Here is a 22,140-nt window from a genome sequence, read left to right as displayed (position 1 = left end):
CGGGTATGCACAGATATCACAACACCAACCAGAAGGTGGTTGAAAGATTGAAAGACGGAGGCTGTGTTTGCGTGGTCCAACAAGTCCACCGCTGGTAGAAAATTTGAAGAAAAAAATCCTATTTTGATGCAAAACATCAAAATGACAAGCAACTCCAGCAGTTCCACTGTTCTGTATGTTGGCATGATAAACAACATGTTATGGCAAGTTATTCAGAGTATGCATGGTTTCATATAAATGGGAATATTAGTGGAAGTTTCATTTTCATTAGACTTGTAAACTGTATCAAAGGATTATTGTCTTTTTCAGAATGCAGGCTAAAACTGGAGAATTGTGTGCAAGTAAACATAGTGACTGATTCAAAAGATAAACTGGCTAATTTCATGCTAACTAAATGCAAACACATATTACTGCATAACTGATATATTACATTCAGAGTTTTCAATGTTATTCACTGACTTGTGTTTTGTGTTAGTTCAGCATTTCTTTTGGAAACACTCTTACCCTTATTCTTCCAAAATAGCCAAGTCGCTACTGATGACAACACATTCCCATTCCCTATTTCTGAGGCTATTGTTGACTAACTAGGTCTACAGTAGTTTGAACCCCCACCCCACCATACCACACACACACACACACACACACACACACACACACAAACATAGACGACTAGCACACCAGACGTGTAGTATTTCCCCATTTTGTGGAAGTCCCTCCTGGATGCTATTGAAATTTAAGCTAATGTTAGCAGCTCTTTCAATCTTTTAGAACAATCTACATGAGACTGTACTCTGTCAAAGCCACAACTTGTTGCACTTGATACATACATGATGTAGCTCTCAAGTGCATAAATTTGGTAAGCTGGAAACACTAGAGGTCCAATATGAGATAATGTTTTCATCCCACTCATGAAGCTAATGTCTGTCTTATTTTGCTGGGTGGCTACAGCTCATGAAATCTGCTACCGACTAGTTTTAATGTCAGTCAGCCAATTGATGCATGCTGGCTAGAAATAAGAAGCCTGCTCTTGTGTACCTCTGTCTAAAATGTAGGACCCATTAATTAAAAAATGACTTCATGTGGTAAATCTGCTCCTATTATCATTGCAAACTGCATATTTTTCAAAGACAGTAACCTTGACAGACGTAGAGGAAAAAATCACAAAGCTTATAAAGTGTGTTTTCTGGTTTTATGAACGTGAAGGGATTTCTGAGCTGTATCTGGTACCAGTAGATTTGTCATCCATTCCGTTGTGTGAACGTCTCAAGTGCCAGCGGTGGCACTGAAACCTCACACTCTCTCTGCTCTGTCTCCAAGATCATCTACTCATTCAAAGCCGCAACTTATTGCGATGGAGGATCCTTTTTATCTCCAGACTTGCTCCTAACCAATGACATTTCCCCTCCCAAATCAAAAGCAGGACAGTGCTTTTGCTCAGTGAACCCACTGCACTGCCTCCTCAGCCAGATGGATTACATCATCCAGCTGTGGTCAGAGAAAATGCTACTACTGGAGATGGAGAACTGCTCCCCCAGGACAAAAGGTTTTCTGCTGCCTTCAGTGTATTGTTACCACAATTTGGGTTTATTCAGGGCTCCTGTTTAGGCCTGCAAGCCCTATGGATATCGTCCTGGTTGCTTTAAACTGATATTTGGAGGCATTTGTCAGAAAGAGCTAGCACAAATTTGTACTCCCCTTGCCTCTCCTGCAGATTAGTCATACTCCAGCAGAGAGAGTTAACAGGGCATCCATGCTCTTTCTCCAGCTATACCCTCAAACAAATTCATGTGTTCACAGGAGCACCTTAATAGCTGTCACAGTTCTCTGCTGCTGGCCATGAAGGATCTCTGCAGTCAAACCTGGCGTCTGAGAGAACTTTTTGCGGTCTTATTATTATCAAAACAGCATTTGTCACTGCTTCTGTTGTGGTTGTAGAAATAGCTGTCAAGTCTCCGCCCTGCACCATCTAAAGCAGTGATGTCATTCTGTGAGAAACTGGGCTACAGCTACTGGTTTCTTCTTCCAAGAGTGAAGTAGAGCAGCTCGGTGCCAGAGGTTCCCCACCGTCTTTGGCTCAAGACCCCAATTTTAGTTCAGACTCCACTTATTTTAAACAAAGACATTGCTTTGTTATTGGATACTTGTCAATTCGCAGACAGGAATTCTAATGAGTCACAACCAAGGCCATGCTACTTAAGAGTTCTTGAGCACAATAGATATTTATGTTTATAATTCTGTCTAATGTGCATATTGGGCAACCATAAAAGGATGTCCTAATGTTATTGAAGCCACTGTAGTAACACATGCAAGAAAGAACACTCATTTCTGAGTACTGACCAAAACAAAATGACAACAAATCAGGATCCAGCTGTTAATTAATGACTAGCTAACAAGTAGCTCCTGAAGAACTTTGAATAACCGATGGCTGGAAGAAGTGGCGTAAGGTAGTTACAGGGGGCCCCGGGGCACGCTATTATGAAGTGCTTGCAGTACTCCTAAGTACCCTTAGGGGTACCCATACCCCCATTTGAGAAAGAGAGAGATTGAGTGTTCTATGAATCATTCCTGATTAACTCTGTAGCAGCTGCTTAACAGCATATACCAAAATTAACAAACATCATATTTTGCTGATGGGACAGAAGCCTAAAATGATGCCAGGGGAGCCTTTTGCATCGTAGCTAGACTCAGACGGGTTCGGCAGTAAGAAGGGGTCAGCAGTTTAGGAAAAGATTTTGGATGTGGCAGTTTTGAGTGCCGTAAATGTGGCCAAAAAGGCTGTAACCAATGCTGTTGTTTATTGGTCTCGAACACTGCTCCCCTGGGTCAAAGTCCAGTGTTTGTTGGACCCATCAACCTCCCATCCCACCCAATGTGTGACGCACTGGGAGTGAGACCAGGCTGAATAACACATGCACATTAGGAGTACCCACGTCTGAGCCACTCTATTCCGGCTTAGTCATTTGGCAAAATATGAGTGTTTGGAACATACTGATCATATGTATGGGCAGCGGGAAAATAGGTTTCTGTAAAATATTTAATTTTTTGTCAGACATAAAACCTATAATTAACACAAATCCAAGCTGACCATAACTTCCTGTGAAGGAGGAAAATACAAACTAAAGTTGCCTCTCCTGCCTATAAGTGTTTCATACTTAAAAGACTTTGGGTGGAGCATCCCTTCAAGAAACTCTTTAAGCACCATATTTTAACCTTTACAAATGTGTACCCACTGTTTCTTGCCTGGCTTCAGTGTTGACTGCACTAAGGTGGTCTAATGTGGAAAAGAACGGGGTCAAATTAAACAAGTCCAGCCCTCACCTCTGAGCTCAGTGGCGGCGGTGCAGTTTGAAGAGGCCTTCCAGCGGTCCTGGTGCTTTTTAAACTCCTGCACCCGGCACATGTAGAGCCCCCGGTCCCCCTCAGACACATTCAAGATTACCAGGTCAAATATCTTCCCCTGCTTCACCACCGTCAGCTTCATTTTAGGCCACGGGAAACTCTTTGTGTAGTTGCCATAGAAACGGGCCTTCCTCATATTGACGCGAGCGATGAGGAGTTCATCCTCTGGCCGGTCTGTGCCCTCTGGCAGGAAGGTCCATTTCACCACTGGTAAAGCAGCATTGCGGCGCCGCTGGGACACAACACAGGTGAGAGTGATGTTTTGACCCTCCTGGGCCACTGTGAAGGGGGATGGGGTGATGGTGACGTTGATGGCCAAACACAAATCTGTAAAACATTTAAACAAGTTATCTGAGAACCATTTGGAGCAGTATGTAGCATCAAGATGTCTGGATTTGTTTGGATGACTGATGGTCTCTGCTATTTATGTCATATTTGATAATATTCAATCTCTTCTAAGCTGAAAAAGATGTCAGAGACGTGGAATCAGGTCATGTCTTAACAAAACACATATGAAGTCGTGCTCCTTTCTTGACTGCATGTTGGTTAAAGCAAGCCTTTGATTTTGACAGAGTTAAAGCATCTCCTTAAACACATTCAGCTGTTTCCTGTCAGTCCATTGTTTTGCCCATGGCACAGATGGTTGGCTACACTGTAAAAAACATCATGTAAAGTCAAGTACTGAAACTATGGTAGCAGCCACATTTAAACCAAAATCATTAGTTTGTTTAAGTAGACAAATTTGCCTAAAAAAAGACTTAGAAATCTTTTCCCTCTGCATTTTGGTCAACCTGCTCAGGTTGAAAAATATTAACCTGATGTTGAGAGTACTGACTACATCTATAACATTCCCACCGTCTGCCGGATGATGGCACAAATTTGTTGTTTGCAAACCAAAAGAACAGCAAAAAAGCTGTTTTCCTATTGTTTATGTTGCGTTCACAGAGCAAACAGGATATGATTTTAGTGGACGAGAGAAAGATCGGTAAAATTAGGTGAGCAATGACCGAAAATACCAGCAATGGTAACTTTATTGCTATTTAACGTTAAAATACTTTCTGCTGTCTTCCACAATAGAATTTACAACTGGCTGTTACGTAGCTCCTCTACACAAGGCAAAAACACAGGTGATCTTGACAATTACATGGCATTACAAGAAAAATTCTATTTATTTAAATAATAAACATGAAATAATTATATTTAACAGATTTTATTCCAATAAACAATACAGTATCATCATAGTGTATTGTCATGCATGTTTCATTTCACAATCCTGCCATTCTGTCGGACTACTTGTTTTTTCCCGTGATGTCCAGAAGGTGTTTTTCCGTCTGCTGTCTGATTCCATATGAACACAGCGCTGAGGCACGGTCACACATGAGGCAGGCGAATGAGGTAATATTTGTGATTAATGTGGGCAGTGATTGATGTGACCCACACAGCAAGTGACCTTGGTAGCTAATGTTAGCTAGCTTGCTAATAAATACCACGAAATACAATATTATTGGTACATTTTCAATTTTTTTTAATGTCTGTCTCCCAACTTACTGCCAGCCAGGCAGCATCTCTCATGTGGTGCAGTTTGTCTTATTCATGGCCAACATCATACAATATCGGCTGGTAAAACACAGCAATAATCAATGTCTCCTCCGCACATACTTCTTTGCTAATGGTTGAGGTGCGACTTCGTAGCAAGTTCACTAAAGTTGAACTCTATGCAATGCAAAGATGTAAATTTGCTTCGCCAATCAGAGACAAATGTTCTATTCGCCCCAGGCTCGCAATGAATGGAAGTGAACAGGAGGCGAATATTTGCCAGTGTTCACTTAGCTTGTGTGACTGTGTCCTTAGTGTTTCAGTGTCTGGGCTCAAGTCATTTTGACATGTAAATGGAAAATTTAGATTTATGCACCTTACATAATCATATGTAAAGACCTGTAGCAGGTATAGATAAATTGATTAAAGGATAAAGGTTTATAAATATAATTTAAATCCAAATATAATTCATATGGAGGTGTAGTGATAAAATAACAGTTTCCTCATTTGATGCATTTGGTGAACAGTCAGTGGCACCTTCATTTAGCTCATTATATTAAGAGTTGAACATATTGTAAGATTTTAAATGTGATCATCTGGAATTTTAAATGACTGAAATTCAAAACTGATAATCTAATTTAATAAATGGCAAATGTATTATTTAATTAGCTGATTTTATTAACTTTGATTGAAATTTGACAGTGTAAGACACTGTGGTCCCAAAATTTTAAGATTTGTCTGAGGTTAATAGCAGGATTTATGAGTTTTCATTGCAAAGCTGAAATCATCGATTGAATAGGTCAGTAGTTCTTGACCTTGGAAACAGTAGTTGACCAAACAATCCCCACTCAAAGTCCACTTACAGGGTCCTAAGCCTTTGACTGTATCAGACCTTTACTCAGTTGTCATGAAAGTGAAGATGTTTACTAAATTTGACATTATTTTCATCATCTGTTTTTTCCAACTACTCCTTTCAGGGTCAAGAATAATCTGTTTATCCCGATTGTTCAATGTTTTGGCCAACATGGACAGAGAGTCCTATAAGTGCCCAGAATAAGTCAAAGATAGGTCATCCTATTATGGTATCCATCAAATTTCCATGCAGTTCAGATGAGTTTAAAATTTTCTACATGGTGTCAAATCTGAGGAGTAAATTTCAACTGAAGCTTTGGCTTGTTTAGGAGAAATGACTGAACAATTAACAAGAATTTAAGGAAATGATTCCTCTGAAATTTTCTCTAAAATACAAGCTTGACTGACTTGAAAGAGCAGCTTGAACTGCCCTACAAATAAACTGAAGGTTTGTTCCACTGATAAAAGACATACGTCACATCTGAAGTCACGATAGTTCCCAAATCTAATGGAATTATTGCTCAACAGTCTCCTTCCCGTCATGCTGACACCCGTGTTGTTTTTGGCATGTGACAACATACGTTGGATGAATATTGAGGAACAAACTTTACTGCTGCATGTGGTGCATGACAATATATCACACATCTGTTTCTCCAATTTTGCGCAATTTCATACTTCACACTTTCCATGACACGCAAGCATTTCACTGTCACACAGCTCAGATGCTCTCAGCTCTGCACGTAATTAAAATCTATGCCGTTTTTCTTGACTGTTTTGTCTTTCATTGAGTTGTGAGTGACAGAAGAAAACAAGGAAAGTATAACCGGGACAGCTGGAAAGTGTTGTTTTGGTGTTGCTTGTTGACTTTGAACTCTCAGACTGTCCAATTAAATAATCTGTTTTGACAGAAGACCTGTGGAGTCACCGTAAATGAATGTAAATGCTCTGTTTTACTTTGAAAACCACCAATTTTCACCTTGGATTTCCCTCTCATCTCTGCAAACACATGCAACTTTCATAAACTTGTTATTTTCTTGCCAACATACCCTGCAATCTTACTTTGAAAGTTCATTCCAGCAGAAACTGGACAGCATGTAGAAAGGTTTTAGTTAACAGAACTTCATATCTACCAAAACTACCCTTCTCCATCTCCTCACCCTTCAACCCAACATCCTCTCTGATTCTGTGTTTTCTGCAAAGCTTCTCAGAATAATAGTGGAAAACAGTTTGTCTCCACCACATCCACTTTGGTATGAAGCAAAATAAACTTTTCCTACCTCCAAGCAGTGCTCGAGTCAGGAGAGCGAAGACCACAGAGGAGATCTTCATTTTCCACGGCTGCAGCCTCCATAAACTCCCAGTTAAATGCCTCTAAAGAAAAGAAGCCCCAGGTTTCCTCCTCCTCCTCCTCTTCTTCTTCTCTTTTTTTTCCCCAGCCGAGGAGTGTAATATGAAACATCGGACGCTCTGTTTCTACTCAGAACCTCCCTCTGCCCCTCCCCCCTCATGTCACACACAGAGTGAAAACACATTTGGCAACCTCACGTGCACACACACAAAACACATGCACGCGCACATAAAGCACTAGAAACAGACAGGTGACCATGTGCAAGGACACACATATATATACACACACACACACACACACACACACACACACACACTTCTGCTCATGGCAAGTGAGTGGGAAGTGTAATTTCCTGTGCAGGATGGAGGGGCAGGAGGGGTGTGTTGTTGAGATTGACGCTGAGCAAATCACACTTCCAGCTGTGGAGGACAGCAGGCGCAGACCAACGTCAAGGGCTTTTATTTTGGAACACACACATATGCTGACACAGAGGGGAGGAGGGGGTGGGCTGCAGTCTGTGTTTGTGTGTGGGCATCTCTGTGGCCAGTGAAATGATGGAGAAGAACATTTTATGAAGATGAATTCTGCATTTAAAGTTACAAAATGATCCCACAGTTTCCTCAAGTGTTAAACTGGTGTGGTTGCTCATCCTGCTTTTCAAAATTGGTCCTCAAACCCCACATTAGTTAAACCGTTGTGTCTGTGTGTGTCTGCATCTATCTCCCCTCATCTCTTGTCTCATGTAACAGGATCCCACAGTGAATCTTTGTGCTGCTCTGGGTTTTCGGGACACTTTGCTGGCTTTTATCAAACCTCAGAGAGCAGCGCTGTGAGGATCTGGGACATTTTTGATTTACTGATAATAAAGGGGACGGCCTATGGGGCCTCATAAGTGCTTCTACTCTGGCGACAGTTTGACAATCACGGCTGTTCCCTTGACAAAGAAGTCCCCACTTTACCAAAGCTCTTAAACTTTCTGCATTTAATGCAAAATGTGGTGTGGAATTCACCAAATTAGGCTCTAAACACAGTGTAAGAGTCCTTGCTCATGCATTTTTCCTGCTTATCATCAGTTCTGCTGACAGCTCTTTCCTTAATGATGTACATCAGATAAAAATAAAACTTTGCAGCATAAAACTACAAGCATGCTAGTCCAGAGCACTGGCTGCAAAGTAAGCAAAGTAAATAGTACATTACTAGCAAATAGCATCCTAAAGCTGCATGAACTGATTTCTCTGGTCAAAGAGAAACTCCGCAACTAGCTAAAAACATAACATCTGGCATCTTATTGCTGCATAAAGTTGTTAAAGCTAATGTGTTAGCAAAGTAATTACACATCAGGCAGACACACATCAGGCAGAAACAGAACAACATTAACAGTCATTTAGTCATGTTTCTAGTGACCAGATGAATGTCAAGGCCCAGACACACCAAACCAACATCAAACAACTAGTGGCAAGGAAGCCTTACTGTTGCACCACTTCACATCAGCCAAAAAAGTTGTGCATGATCACAACAAAAACACTACAGCCAAAGGCCAAGTAGCATGTACATTCTGGGCATGCATGAGAGGAGGTAGCTCTCCTTATCAGCAGGCGGGGGAAGTCTGTATTCATCATTGAAAAAAGGTGAACTGAAAGACTGACAAGATGGATTAAAGATGCTTGTTAGCCAGTTAGCACAATAACAACACAACCTGATGTTGAAAGAACAGATTATATTTACTGAGCACCAGCGAACAACAACACAAACAATAACAAACTCTTTCTGCTTAAGAGATCAATAGTTTAAAAAAAAAAATCTTATATAATAAGTTTGTTTCAATTTCACACCCTCTTGACTTTAGCTGTTTGTTTGCTTTCCTCACTTCCATTTCTCTTCTCACCACCGGGCCGCAGGTTCGACACTGATTCAACATGCTGAATTGAGTGAAAAACAGCCGACAAGGACCAACGCGTGCCAAAGCTGCACACACTGCAAGAAGTAAGGCAACAGATGCTTACCAACGGCAAGACATCGATTAACCACCAACCATTGGCTTATAGGCTCTAAGTCCAAGCACGATGTTATCTTGCCAAGTTGGACATGCTCCTGGATCAACATCGTACATCGCGTTCCTGGACCAGCATTGCAATCAACCAATCACAGCCCTGTGACATCATCACCGCGCTGCTTCTGTGCTTCTTCAGAGCTAAGCTAGTTTTCCAAATTGAAGTTAGTACAATTAAACAAAATCCTCAGTAACACTACGCTAACGCTACTGCAGGGTTAGCAAGTTAGCTTGCTAACTAGGTAGGCTATGCTAACATGTAGGCTTGCAAATAGGCTAAAATATTGCTCACTAACATTAAGAGTAAGGACAATATCATTTTGCAGTTGCAAAGATCTGCCTAAGTCCAATATTTACTCTCCCTTTAACTCTGTTTTGGTCTCCACCAATCACTGAGAAAATGATCACGCTAGCTTGCTAGCAGCTCAAATTTATTCAACAGCCACTTGCTAATTTGTCTGTCTGTCTTTTGGTACCAGGCTATAAAACCAAAACAGTAAGCTGAAAATGCTAAAAGGCTACTCACATCCAGCACACTGAACAAGATTAGCAATTAGGCTACTTGGAATCGTTTTATTTTCCACTTTGATTGGTACATCCAATCAGTGTTGCCAACTCTCTTCCAATGAAAGTAGCTAGCACTTGCTCCAAAAGTTGCTGAAAGTCGCCAGATGACATCACATGCTCATTTGCATATTGGTGATGGCATCAGTATCTTGCCTTTATTTGCATTTAGGATAATGGAGGCATTGAAACTTCAATGCATTGAATTTAATAGAAAAATCCGCAACAAGACATTTGAATGACATGTTTTAAGAAATGATGACTGATTGTTATAAGAAAAATACCGATGATAGCAGCTTTAATTATTCCTTTTGTGGATCGAGCCAAACTGTAACATTAGCTTGTCAAGCAGAAGTAAACAGGACCTTTACAGCTGCAGCTCTATCTGTACTGTGCAGTACTGTGAAGAATACAAAGGTGAAGAAATGAAGACATCTGTTAGTTATTATTCTGTGTTTGCATATATGGTTACCAGGATATTAGAGAAGGTTTTTTACTTGTTCTTCTTCATCCATCTGTGGGCTTGGGAGGCAGTCTCACAAACTTGGCAGTACACTCAGACTCCTCATTTGGATGATATAGGTCATATGGTAGCTGTAACAGTGCCAAAACCCTGTATCTGTTGCCTGAGCAGTAAAGGTGCTTGCAGTTAGTGCAACAGTTCAGTAAGTTAGATTTACATTAAATTTATATTTATACAGTTGGTTTTTGAAGGTTGAACCTCGGCTTTTAAGCCAACATGGACAAGAAGTCCTTTGAGTGCCAGAGACTGGAAACTACGAAAAACCACTATTCCATGAAAACAGGGCAAACTCCATGTACTGATGAAGATCATGTGGTATAGTTGAAAACTACTAAACTGAACTTGCAGTGAGATTGTTTTCGCAACTTTTTAAATAGTGTTTGTACATTTCTAACTCATTTTTGCTCTCAAAATTCATTTTTTCTTCTTCAATCTGATGTTGTGTCCACTCTAATCGATTTCTGTGGGAGAGCGGGATTTGATATTCCCTAACCGATCACCAGAGATCAAAGTATCAGCCTGAATCCTCATTTTAGGTCCACACTGATGCGTAGCCATGCTGACAGAAGTGTTTTGCCAGGGTTTTTAGAGTGGAGCAGAGCGAAATAAAAATAAGCTACGATGTTGGGCGATAGAGAAGATTTAGAATTCGATTATCTTGAATTCGACTATCTTGTCTATGGCGCTTGTCATCGTTGTTGTTAGCAGTAAAAGAAGATATACTTTGTTAATCCCCGAAGGGAATTTTTTTTTCTACCCTGCTATCATAAACACACAGACCACACAAACAGGACCTATACATGCGTTAAAAGGAGAGATGTCAGAGCGAGGGCACTGCCCATGGACAGGCGCCCTGAGCAGTGGGGGGTTTGGTGCCTTATCAAGGGCACCTCGGCAGTGCCCAGGAAGCAAAGTGGCAGTTCTCCAGCTACCAGTCCACGCTTTATATTTGGTCCCATATTTGACCCGGGGACCCTCCAGTTCCCAACACAAGACCCTATGGACTAAGCTACTGGCGCCCCATTTACTCCGCATTGGTTTTGGCACACCCCTTGACAGCAGCATTAGTCCTGCCCATGGTGCTGATTGGCTTATCGCGTCCGCCCACTCAGCTCATTGGTCATTTCTAATTTTAATCAAGAAACGGCTTCATGTCATGATGCACAACAAATCGATCGGCTCAAACCCGATGGAACAGGCAGAACCAAAGGTCTGGACCCAGGTAATTGACGTTCTGCTCTCCTATATACTTTCTACTTTAAAGTGCCTCAACAAGCGTAAAGCTGATTTCAATGTTAAGTGTCAACTTCACTTTCTGCTGTCCAATAACCACAGTACCATGCTAATAAGCTATTTCTTTGAATACATAAATCCTGCAGGTGGAAAAATGCTACAAAAAGAAATGAGAGCTGAGATTAAGAAAGCATTTTTTTATGCTGATAGGGATGTTGCTCCATGAGGGGAAACTTGGACACATTGTCATTGACCAGATGTGATTAAATGTCATGATTAAATCAGATTATACTCTGACCTGAACACAAGTCATCAAGATACAAAAAGACGTTCACAAGACTGGTCTGGTGCTCAGATGCTGGTCTAAGGTTGTTGTTTTTTCTTGGAGGTAAATATCACCCCCTTGTGGATAAAGTATGAAATGCTTATTAGTTCAGAAGATTTCTGCTGAGTGGTGCTAAATAATACAGTTTGTGTGTCAGTGGAGCAGCTGGAATTTCCCAAAGTAGAGTTCCACAGAAGATAAAGTCATTCGGGCTGAAACCTAGATTGTTAAGATTGTCAAACAACACAGTTTTCCACAGCCAAATACAAAAAGCATTATGACAAATATTCTTTGGGCATTTATTATGAAAACCATAATGATACGTTATTGCTGAAAATGTACATGAGGTAAAACAGTCTGTGTGTCAAAACCTAAGGCAGCAGGCCGCCTGGTTGACCTTCCACCCAGATGCCACTTTTGCAGGGTTCTCTTCATCCTACAAATCACTCTGCCTGACCTTTACCACTGCATGTCACTAGACACCGCCGCTACAGGAGGTTCTGATGGGCCGATGCTGCTCAAAGCCATCGCCTGAGGCTGTGGTTGAGAGTAAACAGATGTTATGGGAACCTTCAAAATACAGAACAGAATGTTTGAATTTTAATATTTTTTTATTACAAAATATTTAGTGTCTATTTTAATAAATGACATCATCCATTACTGATATGAAAATAGACAAAAGTAAAAAGAAATTATTACATTTAATTAGTTATGATTGTGTTATGTCAGTGGCATAATTAACAACCAGTCTTCAAGGTTAACATCTTACCTCTAAAGTTCTCTTCACACCACCACCACCTGTAGGAAAAATCAGTTTGACACATAAGTACACCATAATGGTAATATACTATACAAAGCACAGTGTCATATTTTATCCAACTTTCATGCGATTAATTTAGGACAATCTATAAAGACAAATGTGAACAGAAGAAAACAGTTGCTCAGTCAATCATACAGTTCACTGATTATAATAGCAAATGTCTGTAATATGATCTCAGTCTGTCCTCTCACCTGTGTTGCCATTATACATGTACTTCCTGATGAGGCACGCCATGACAATAATGAATCCAGCAGCTAAGAACAGGCCGATCCCACCTCCGATCAAAACATACTTCCAATCTGGATGGAAAACAACCAGCGGGTATCACACAGCCACTAACAAACAAGATGCAACGTAAAACCTGTGACAGAGCCAAACATCAGTTTGAGGAATGCCAGCTCATGTTCAGCCGTTCAGACATGTTAAACAGTGTGTGTGTGTGTGTGAAAGGAAGGGAAGATGTTTGATTTCACAACTTGTTTACTAAATAAAAGTCTCAGTCATGGTGTCATGCTCCCTTCGGAAAATTTGATTGCGTCATCAGTCTTTGCAATGTGAATCTGGAACATCTAGGAATCATCGAGTGGGTCACTGCAGGTCAGTCACTACCTTTACATGCACAGTTAAGTTGAGCTTTGGTTATTTAACTGGACTACTGTCCTTGTCCCAGTATACAAGCACAGGAAGGGTATCATTGAATTGACTAAAGTATGTCTGACTCTGCCATGATAAGTAGCGCTATGCCCCCTTTCAGCTTGTTAATACTGGACCTTTTTCCGGTTGACCTATTACGTCACAGACCAAACAATCAACAAACAAGTTAGCTATGGTTAGCTAGCAGCAAACTGGTACCATGGTGGACAAATCTACAGCTCTGTACAGCACTGTGTGTCCTCATATGTCCAAAAAGGCACAGCTCTGGATGTAGATTTCACCATGTTGTTATCGGCTTCTTCTGCTGTTATGCTATTCAACTTCTAGGTCACAGCCCAGGGTGGAAACTGTGGAACATACGTAGAGTGCCTTGGCAAGTTTAGGTTTGAATGACTGTATACATGGTGGAGTAATTCAACTTCCAGAAATTAAATTTAGTACGATTTCAGTCGGACTAACATGTTTACATGTATTTTTAAAGTCCAGTTTCGGGTTGTGCATTAAGAATAATGGGGCGTATGTTTGATGTGCTCCAAATGGCATCGATGTGTTTTGGCCTTTGGCCTATCATTAATGTTGGGTACTGTAAATTAAATGACCAACTTATCTATATGTAAAATTCATGTTGTGTATGTTTAGACACATTTTTGATAATAAAATATCAAAATAAATTAAAGCTTAAATTCAATTATCAAGAGTTAATTTGGCAGACCCTCTGCAGTAACTCTAAGGACCCCCTGTTGAAGACCCGGGATCTAACGTAACTGATTTTTTCTTATAATCATCTAATGACCCCTAACATATTGTAACCCCCTATGGCCTTTCCCCACAAGTTGGGAAACACTGATCTACTCAAGGTCAATATGAAATGACACTCAGGTTAAACAAGTGAAGGTTTAGTAGGATATAGTGACATGCATTGGCAGAAATGGTATGTAGTATTCATAACTATGTTTTAATTAAGTTATAATCACCTGAAAAAAAAAAGAATTGTTGGGTTTTCGTTACCTTAGAATGAGCCGTTTATATCTACATATGGAGCAGGTCCTCTTCCACAGAGTCCACCATGTTTGTTCTACAGTAGCCCAGAACGGTCAAACCAAACACTGGGTCTAGACAGGGCCATTTGCATTTTTCACGTTGGCAGCTGCAGTTCTCTTATGTGTAATCTGCACACACTGGACCTTTAAATGTCTCTCTGTAAGTTAGCCAAACTGACCCTTTAAGGTTTTGCTTTGAAATACAAAAATCTACACAGCATTTAGAAACAAACTCAAAGAACTTCACTGTTTCATTATTAAAAAAAGTACCGTTGCTAAATGAATGACACCTTCATATGGTTCATGTTGCAGTATGACCTATACTCACTGACCCATTTGGAAATAACCTTTTAATTGTTGTGTGTTCAACATAACCTGTTGACCCACCTGGTTGTTCTGTGGAGTCTGCTCCATCTCCTCTCACACTCGTCAGCAGACACACTGAAACACATTGTTATCACTGAATTACTAACAGGTCATAAAAACAGGAAGCAGGCAACACCACAGTGCTGTTTACATCAGATAATGTCGAGCTCAGTGTCGGCGTTCTGCACAGCACTGACACAATACTCTGTGATCACTAAGTAAAGCTTTCATGCACCTGCTGCGCTGTGCAGTGCTTTTTAAACATTGCTGGGGCAGTAGCAGCCTCAGATTTTCACCACTGAGTATATGAGCCACCCTGTAACAAGCACAGTGGTTAGAGAGGTTAACCTCTGAACTCTGGCTCTTGCCTCAGATAATATACAGTAAATATCACTTGTGTGCTGTTTAAGACTTTATACCAGTGCATACTTAGATTGTTTGGAATACACTTTTAATATAAAGTAAATGAATAAAAAATATGGACCAATTCAGTTTACAACATTTACAGCAATACACAAAGACAAGCTCTGAGGGTCTTCTGAAACACACACACAAACACACACTAATAGGTAAACACATACAGTTCACTTGCTTATTTTAGACCTAGCTTGACAAATGCCTGCTGGTAGGCATGTTGACAGCGTGCCAGAGCCGGACTTCTAACAACTACATGGTGACTGTTAGGGCTGCCCCTTGAAAGTTGGAGATTGAAATCATCACTCTAAGACCTCTCAGTCAACTGAGATTGCTTCAAGTCAAACATTTGTTTTTATTTAGCTAGTCAGGGTGCTGTGCAGTGTACGTCTGGAGATGTTTTGGTCCCTAGATTCTGCTGTGAAGTGAGCTCTCTCGACATTAACGCTACTCTTTGGTACAGACAGCTGTGGACGTGATGCAGCGGCACAGAGGAGAAACTTTCCACCATAAGGCTCTGAGATAACATTACTTTGAAGTTGTGAATTTACAGGTCACAGACACTGAATAAGACACAGTCTGTGGCTTTTGTTTGATATATAGTATTGATAAAATATATGTTACACATTTCTGATTCGTCATTAGCTTGTTTACTATATATTACGTAAATACCGCTATCACACTGAATGTCCCGCTGAGCCCCGTTCAAACTTTAAAACTTAATAACTGTGTTGCCCTAATAACTGTGGTGTTGCAGCTCGGTCTCATAGAAATATGTGAAATGGACATATTGGACTACATGGACTCCCATGAAGTGCGGGTGGGCACGAAACGTCTTAAATTTACATGCTGGAAACGCAAAAACAATGTCACTACCACAATGGATCTTTTGTCATGGTGAACACAGGAATAAAGTATAAAGAGTGACAATGTGTGGGGTGGGTGGGAGTTACGGTGAATTGGTCAAACTAACATGGACTTTCAACCTAAAGACTGTCTCGTGTGAAACCAAAATTCAATGTTGTTACTTGACGATGTATTTTATGTAACTAAGAAAAGTACATTAATTCATGCGGTGTCTGTGTGTAGTAATTTAATAAAAACAACCTAATTTAACCTACCTAATTGTTTTTCTTACCCTAAACCTAAACAAACTGCGACCATTCATAATGCACGTTGCAGTGACATTGTTTTTATGTTGCTATTACATCATTTTTACTCATTTCATGCCCACCACCACTTAAAATGGGATTTATACTTCTGGGTCAAACTGACGCCACACCTACAGTAAAGCCTGACATGTACCTCTCCAGAAATGTAACTACACGTTGCAGTGACACAGACCTCCTGTTTATTTATGTAAGCTGAAACAATTTCCCTCAGTGGAAATGAAGCTTTTATTTACTTTTATTTCACAGATAAGAAACAATAAATTGTCAAGACAATAAAGCTCCCACAAATAGCATTTTAAGTCTTTTGTGTGATTTATTCTGGCGTCATATGGGTGGAGGAAAACACTGCTAGCCACTAGGCTAATTTATACAATGTAAAATGCCATAGGCTTGTACTAATAATGTTAGCATGTTGTGTTTGTTTGGAAAACATGTTTAGTATGAGACAGTTGTTTTGTCCATGAACCTTGTGAGCTGTAATTGAGACAAATGTTGTAACGTTACCTTTGTTAAATATTGTTGTTGCCCCTGGCTTCATATGAGTAGAGGAAAAGTCCACTAGCCGCTAATTTACACTATGTAAAATGCCATAGGTTTGTGCTAATAACAATAGCATGTTGTATTTGTGGGAAAAATGTGTTTCACAGACAAAGTGCTTTGCCCAAGCCATGTTTAATGTGTGTTTTAAATCAAATAAACTTAACAGGTCACAGAAACCCCAGCGGCAACTAGTGGTTTGGAGGTGTAACTGCAGAGTGAGACAGACACACCACCACCCTAAAGCTAAACAAACTGCGACCAATGCAATGTAATGCAATGCAATGGCATTGTTTTAATGTTGTTAGCATGTAATTGTGACACTTTTTTTTAACATATAATGCTTTGTTAAGAGGTTGTGTCCATTTCATCTATTTCTCTGAGACTGTGTTGGGTATTCTCAGCTTTTTTTAAACCAAACACAAACACTTTAAAACTCAAGTTCATTGATTTCAATATTCTTTAAAAGGTCACAAGCAAATGACAGGGCAATGTCAGAGACATATATTATACAGAAAAAAATATGGATTTAGATAATGGGAAAAGACAAGTATTAAAAGAATTGAATTAATCAAGTTCATGGGAAATGGGATCTTATTTTAATAAAATACAAATAACTGAATAGATCCCAATAGTAGGTGTTAGATTAAATTGAATATGCAGACTACATTTGGGGATGGTAGAAAATAATGCAAACTAAAAGCACAATATTAAATTCCACATGTAAAGCAAAGCAAAGTCTAAAGCACTTTTTTAGACGTTTAGATTACTGGCTAAACAGTCCACTGAAAATACTTTTTGGGTCAATTTATAGTGAGCAAGTAACAATAATGTAATTAGATTCAAGGTCATGAAATACCCCTTAAAAATATGTGGGTTATAATCATCATCATTATATGGACCTGTGTCTGCAATAAAGCTTTATTAATCAGATGTTATAATGGTTTTATATTCCTATCTATGTTGCACACAAGCTTAATCACCCAATATTAGGTTGTAGACATATAATTTATTTTTTTTTAAAAAAAAAGAAAAAAGGAAGGTGACATCCAGTTTTATGCCAACATACTCTTCAGACATGCTCTCAGCTGCTCCTATTGAGACGCCAAAAGACAGAGGAGTGATACTGTGGGTGGTGAGGCATGGCTGTAACTGAGATCGGATCAGGGTGTTGCTGAAACAGAGCATACACGCTCAGCAAGTGGCTGTCTTACATTTTAAAACCCTCAGTCACATTCCTCTGGCAGCTCTGGCACCTGGCCTGTTGTTACTAGATGAGATCCTAAATCAGAACTGAAGTATATGCAGCTTCAGCTTAAATCAGCCAATCAATAAACAACACTGAGTAACCTGTGAAATTTTCAGTGGTCAGCTTTCAGGCAGCATTTGGCTCTACTGTCTAGTGGAGGAAGAAACATGCATTTCCTGTCAAGAACAGGTTGCTGAAGGTCATAAACTGGAGTTCAAAGCCTTGGCTGTTGCAAGGGTTGAACCTGTGACTAGTCATGGGACAATCTATGTGTTATGTATCAGTCTATGGTAATTTCATCTTAATGCGTCCTGAGTGTTGGAAGAGATAAGGTTTCCAGTGACCACAGCGCGACCTCTTACATAATGTGTCATGTCCAGCAAGCAGACTGGCTGCTCTCCACGGCTTCAACTCACAGCCCAAGTCAAGACACAAGTACAAATCTTGCAGAAAGACAACTTTTACTGCAAATAATATCACAAATAATATCACATTAACTTTTCTGCTTTGGTCAAAAGTCAGTAAACCAGACCTTAAATGGTGAACATCAGTAACTACCGAAGCAGTGGAACAGAGAAAAAAGGAATTAGAGTTAAGGCTGATCGGCAAACTGTGCAACGTGTAGAGAGGATGTAATGCCTTCATATTTTGCCTGTTGGACTAATTTACCCTCCAAAAAGAATAGCAGAACCTACACAATAGTGCAGATAGCTGCACTCTACCTTTGACACTAAATACAAGGGGGAATACAGTATACAATATTTTCTTTCAGCTTTCTTTTTTTAAAATTACTTTTGTGTAACATTTTTATTTAAAGCTCAGGGATTTAACCCAAAATATAAAATGCATATTTTTCTTCTAACTTGTTTTGCTATTTATCAGTCTAGATTGTTTTGGTGTGAGTTGTCGAGTGCTGGAGGTATCGGTCATAGAGATGTCTGCCTTCTTTCAAATATAATGGAATTAGATAGCATTCAGCTTGTGGTGCTAAAAGCCCCCCCAAAAAAATACATTTTAAAAACTCAACAGCAATGTCTCTTTCTAGAAATCATGACCTGGTTACTCAAGATAATCCACAGACCTTGTTGTGAGCAGTTTCATGCAGGAACAAATTTTCTTTCTACCAAACTACACCGCCAACCAAATCACTAACAGTTCAGTCAAGGAGAATGCCATTAATATCATAGAGTACTGCAGGGATGGTGTTTTTTGTAGGCTGATGCGGAAAGTAGCTTTGCCCTGGTTCCCTTGTCAAAGATCCAACAATTTGAGTTTGGATTATTGCCAAAAAAAAAAAAAAAAAAAGCTCTCAAAACAAAAGTTTATTGGGGCGTCGGTGGCTAAGTGGTAGAGCAGGCGCCCCATGTACATGGCTGTTGCCGCAGCGGCCCGGGCTCGAGTCCAGCCTGCGGCCATTTGCTGCATGTCACCCCCTCTCTCTCTCCCTCTTTCAAAAACTTACCTGTCCTGTCTATTAAAGGCAAAATGCCCTAAAAAATATCTTAAAAAAACAAAAAAGTTTATGATGTTTTGTTCAGTAAGTTCATCTTCACAAATGAACACACTTGAACACGCTTCAACCATCCAATCCACATAATAACAAACAATAAACAAGTGTAACAGGTTAAACCAGCAGAATGTAGTAATTATACCCATTAAAAAAAAGAAAATCATCCTGTGTATTTCAGTTCAGACCTCATTGCTGTGAGGAAAAGCTGTGTTTGAGGCCTCATTCTTGGGGCACTCTATGAGTAGATGTACACAATGCCACGGTCTGTGTTTAATCTCGAGTAACTGGGTCACGACTTCTGGAGAGAGACATTGCTGTTGAGTTTTTAAAATGTATTTTTTTTGGCACTTTCAGCACTAACAGTGGAGTACCATCTAGTTCCATTATACTAGAGAGAAGGCAGACATCTCTAGAAAGCACTACAGGGAAGAGGAGAAATATGTAATCTTGACTTTTGGATGACCTGTCCCTTTAGGGCTACATGTTTTGTTGTAGTTGTAAATCACTATCTTAGCTTGATGCAGCATTCATTAGCCTACAATGATGCTGAAACATTTACAGCTGATTAGCTGACAAGTTTAACATACTAGCAAAAGGCTAATTTCAGTCAGATAGGTTATGATAAAAGCTTTTTAATCAACTTTAGGATATTCCCTCCTGGTCAGACAGAGTTTGTCTCTGTTCTTCTAGTGTTAATATTTATTTTCAAATCAATATATGAAATTAACTTGCAATTTATTAAACTTAGAATGTAATTTAAAGGTAGCTTAGCCACCAAATTGTGATTTCAAGTCCAAAGGCTGAGATAGCAGCTCCTGGGATATTTAGCTAGCTAGCTTAAGCAGAAATTTAGATAGCTTTAGCTGAGTGTAGCCTCGACTATCTCACTACATCATTTTAGCTGTCCCATTAGCTGTGGCAGAGAGTGCAAACTAAGATTACATAACCTTGAATATAGTTCCTAAAGTTTGTTTTTAGTTCTTGTAGTTTCATATGCTGGTTTTTGCTGGCTTCATGTGGCAGTTAACTTTATTACTAACAACTGTCAAGACGGCCTTGCTGACTTCTAATAGTCTTTACCATTACTGTTAACAATCAAAAAGCTCACAATACTTTTAAACTCACCTACCAAATATATCACCACAGCATGTGTAGTTATCACGTAAAGTGGAGAATATAACGACAACTTTCAGATGTCCACAGTACTCACCACTGATGAGGACAGCCCTGATGACAGCTGACAAACACCCACTCATCTGAAAAGCTCTCATTTCTTGTGTTGTTTCTGGGTAGTGTGCTGACTTCTTAAAGCATGAGTCTTCTCTCACATAGAATGACAAGCGGTTTCCTGAGTTTGTGGGTTTTAAAGCTTTGCTGATGAAAAGATTACACGTCTATTTGACTCTTGTCCTTTTAGCTGCTGTAATGCCTCAGTGTTAGCACTGACTATTGAGAAGTTCTCCTTCAAGCATTGGTCCATGATATTACAACAGTTGTTTGCCTCACATTCACGTCATGATAGCTTTGACTTTGGTTGCTGTATGTTAGATCTTTCTTGGGAAAGGAAGTGATGTTTCAGAACCTAGCAAAGTGTTGCAATAAGTTTAAAGTGTGTCTCTTTTTGTTTTCGTCTCATTTATATGTTCAATCATAGCTCATAGAAGCCTCCATGAGTGGTTGGCACTGATACTTGTTGACATAGATTGCTGTTGGATGTTGGTTACTGAAGTTTGGGTGGAAAGATTTGGGGGCCAGATGTTGCCATGGCAGCCATGACGCTCCAAAGATTTATTACCGCCGATAAAATATCATAGGTCAAGGTCTCGGCTCAAACTGGACTGGATCCAATTTGTCTGGCAGTTTGTTTGTCGATCATGTTTAACTTCTTGACTTCTTCATGCGATGATGATGTAACAGCATTTTTAGCGCTTTAATCCTCCCCTTTGATTGGTCAGCCACCTGCTATATTAGCCCTCGGTGTATCAGTTATTGCAGCCCTGTCATCACTCCCCTCACACAAGGCAAATAACGGCTGGCTGTGCCATTAAGATATGTTATGTAAGTTAACGCTTCAGGCTGCAGTCTAGGCTCCTCTAATTTTATATCTATGAAATCGGAAAAATACATTTTTTTCCAGACAGATAAAAACACTTACGCAACCTTCGGGGAAACACCTTCATCATCTTTAAATACCACTTAGAATCTGCACTTCAAATGTACATGTTACAGCAACCTACTTGACACTTTCATTTCATCACGCACAGGAAATGAAAATTAATTGCAAATTGTTTTTGCTGCTGTGTGAAAAATAATCATACAGGTGCTCTGAACACAAACTGATCTTGCCATTATCTTTGTGTTGACTGTTTTGAAGGGGGGAAAAAATGTGTGGTAAGTTACAAAGTTTCTCTGTCACTAGATCTTCATATCTTCTCATGTATATGATCTGCCTCAGCTGTCCTAGATTTATCCTACCTGGGTTAACTAGCCTGTCGGTCCTGAAGGCCAGTTATCCCCTCTGCCTGTCTGTCTCAGTTCTTAGTGGGCA

General features: G+C 39.9%; 2 protein-coding genes across 3 annotated transcripts in view; both read right to left on the bottom strand.

Annotated features, from left to right (window-relative positions):
* Positions 1-7,237, bottom strand: part of vstm4b (V-set and transmembrane domain containing 4b) — a 28,898-nt gene extending 21,661 nt beyond the window's left edge. Inside the window, exons 1-2 of the mRNA XM_033610694.2 lie at positions 7,065-7,237; positions 3,319-3,726 (exon numbers count right to left, since the gene is read on the bottom strand). Of these exons, the coding sequence (XP_033466585.1) occupies positions 3,319-3,726; positions 7,065-7,116 (460 nt within the window). The 5' untranslated portion in view covers positions 7,117-7,237. The remainder of the gene's footprint in view (positions 1-3,318; positions 3,727-7,064) is intronic.
* Positions 7,238-12,105: 4,868 nt separating this feature from the next.
* LOC144459406 (uncharacterized) lies at positions 12,106-21,121 on the bottom strand. Of its 2 annotated transcripts, none has more exons than XM_078163359.1 (5): positions 20,803-21,121; positions 14,732-14,785; positions 12,842-12,949; positions 12,600-12,628; positions 12,106-12,400 (listed from the first exon to the last, which is right to left on the bottom strand). In XM_078163359.1, the coding sequence occupies exons 1-5, from the start codon at positions 20,861-20,863 to the stop codon at positions 12,290-12,292; spliced, it is 363 nt and encodes a 120-aa protein (XP_078019485.1). In that variant the 5' UTR covers positions 20,864-21,121; the 3' UTR covers positions 12,106-12,289. The 2 variants fall into 2 exon arrangements, with proteins under 2 accessions (XP_078019485.1, XP_078019486.1); XM_078163360.1 differs by having other exon boundaries at positions 12,106-12,367; positions 20,803-21,119.
* Positions 21,122-22,140: the final 1,019 nt, after the last annotated feature.

The sequence above is a fragment of the Epinephelus lanceolatus genome, chromosome 21, assembly GCF_041903045.1.
Source record: "Epinephelus lanceolatus isolate andai-2023 chromosome 21, ASM4190304v1, whole genome shotgun sequence".
Classification (NCBI taxonomy): Eukaryota; Metazoa; Chordata; class Actinopteri; order Perciformes; family Serranidae; genus Epinephelus; species Epinephelus lanceolatus.
This window is presented reverse-complemented; position numbering and strand designations above follow the sequence as displayed.

Coding starts and splice junctions, on each gene's coding strand:
- LOC144459406 (XM_078163359.1), bottom strand. CDS start 20,863: ATGAGAGCTTTTCAGATGAGTGGGTGTTTGTCAGCTGTCATCAGGGCT. Junction 14,786..20,802: donor CAGGGCTGTCCTCATCAGTG/GTGAGTACTGTG, acceptor AATGTGTTTCAG/TGTGTCTGCTGACGAGTGTG. Junction 12,401..12,599: donor GTGTGAAGAGAACTTTAGAG/GTAAGATGTTAA, acceptor TGTATTTTGAAG/GTTCCCATAACATCTGTTTA.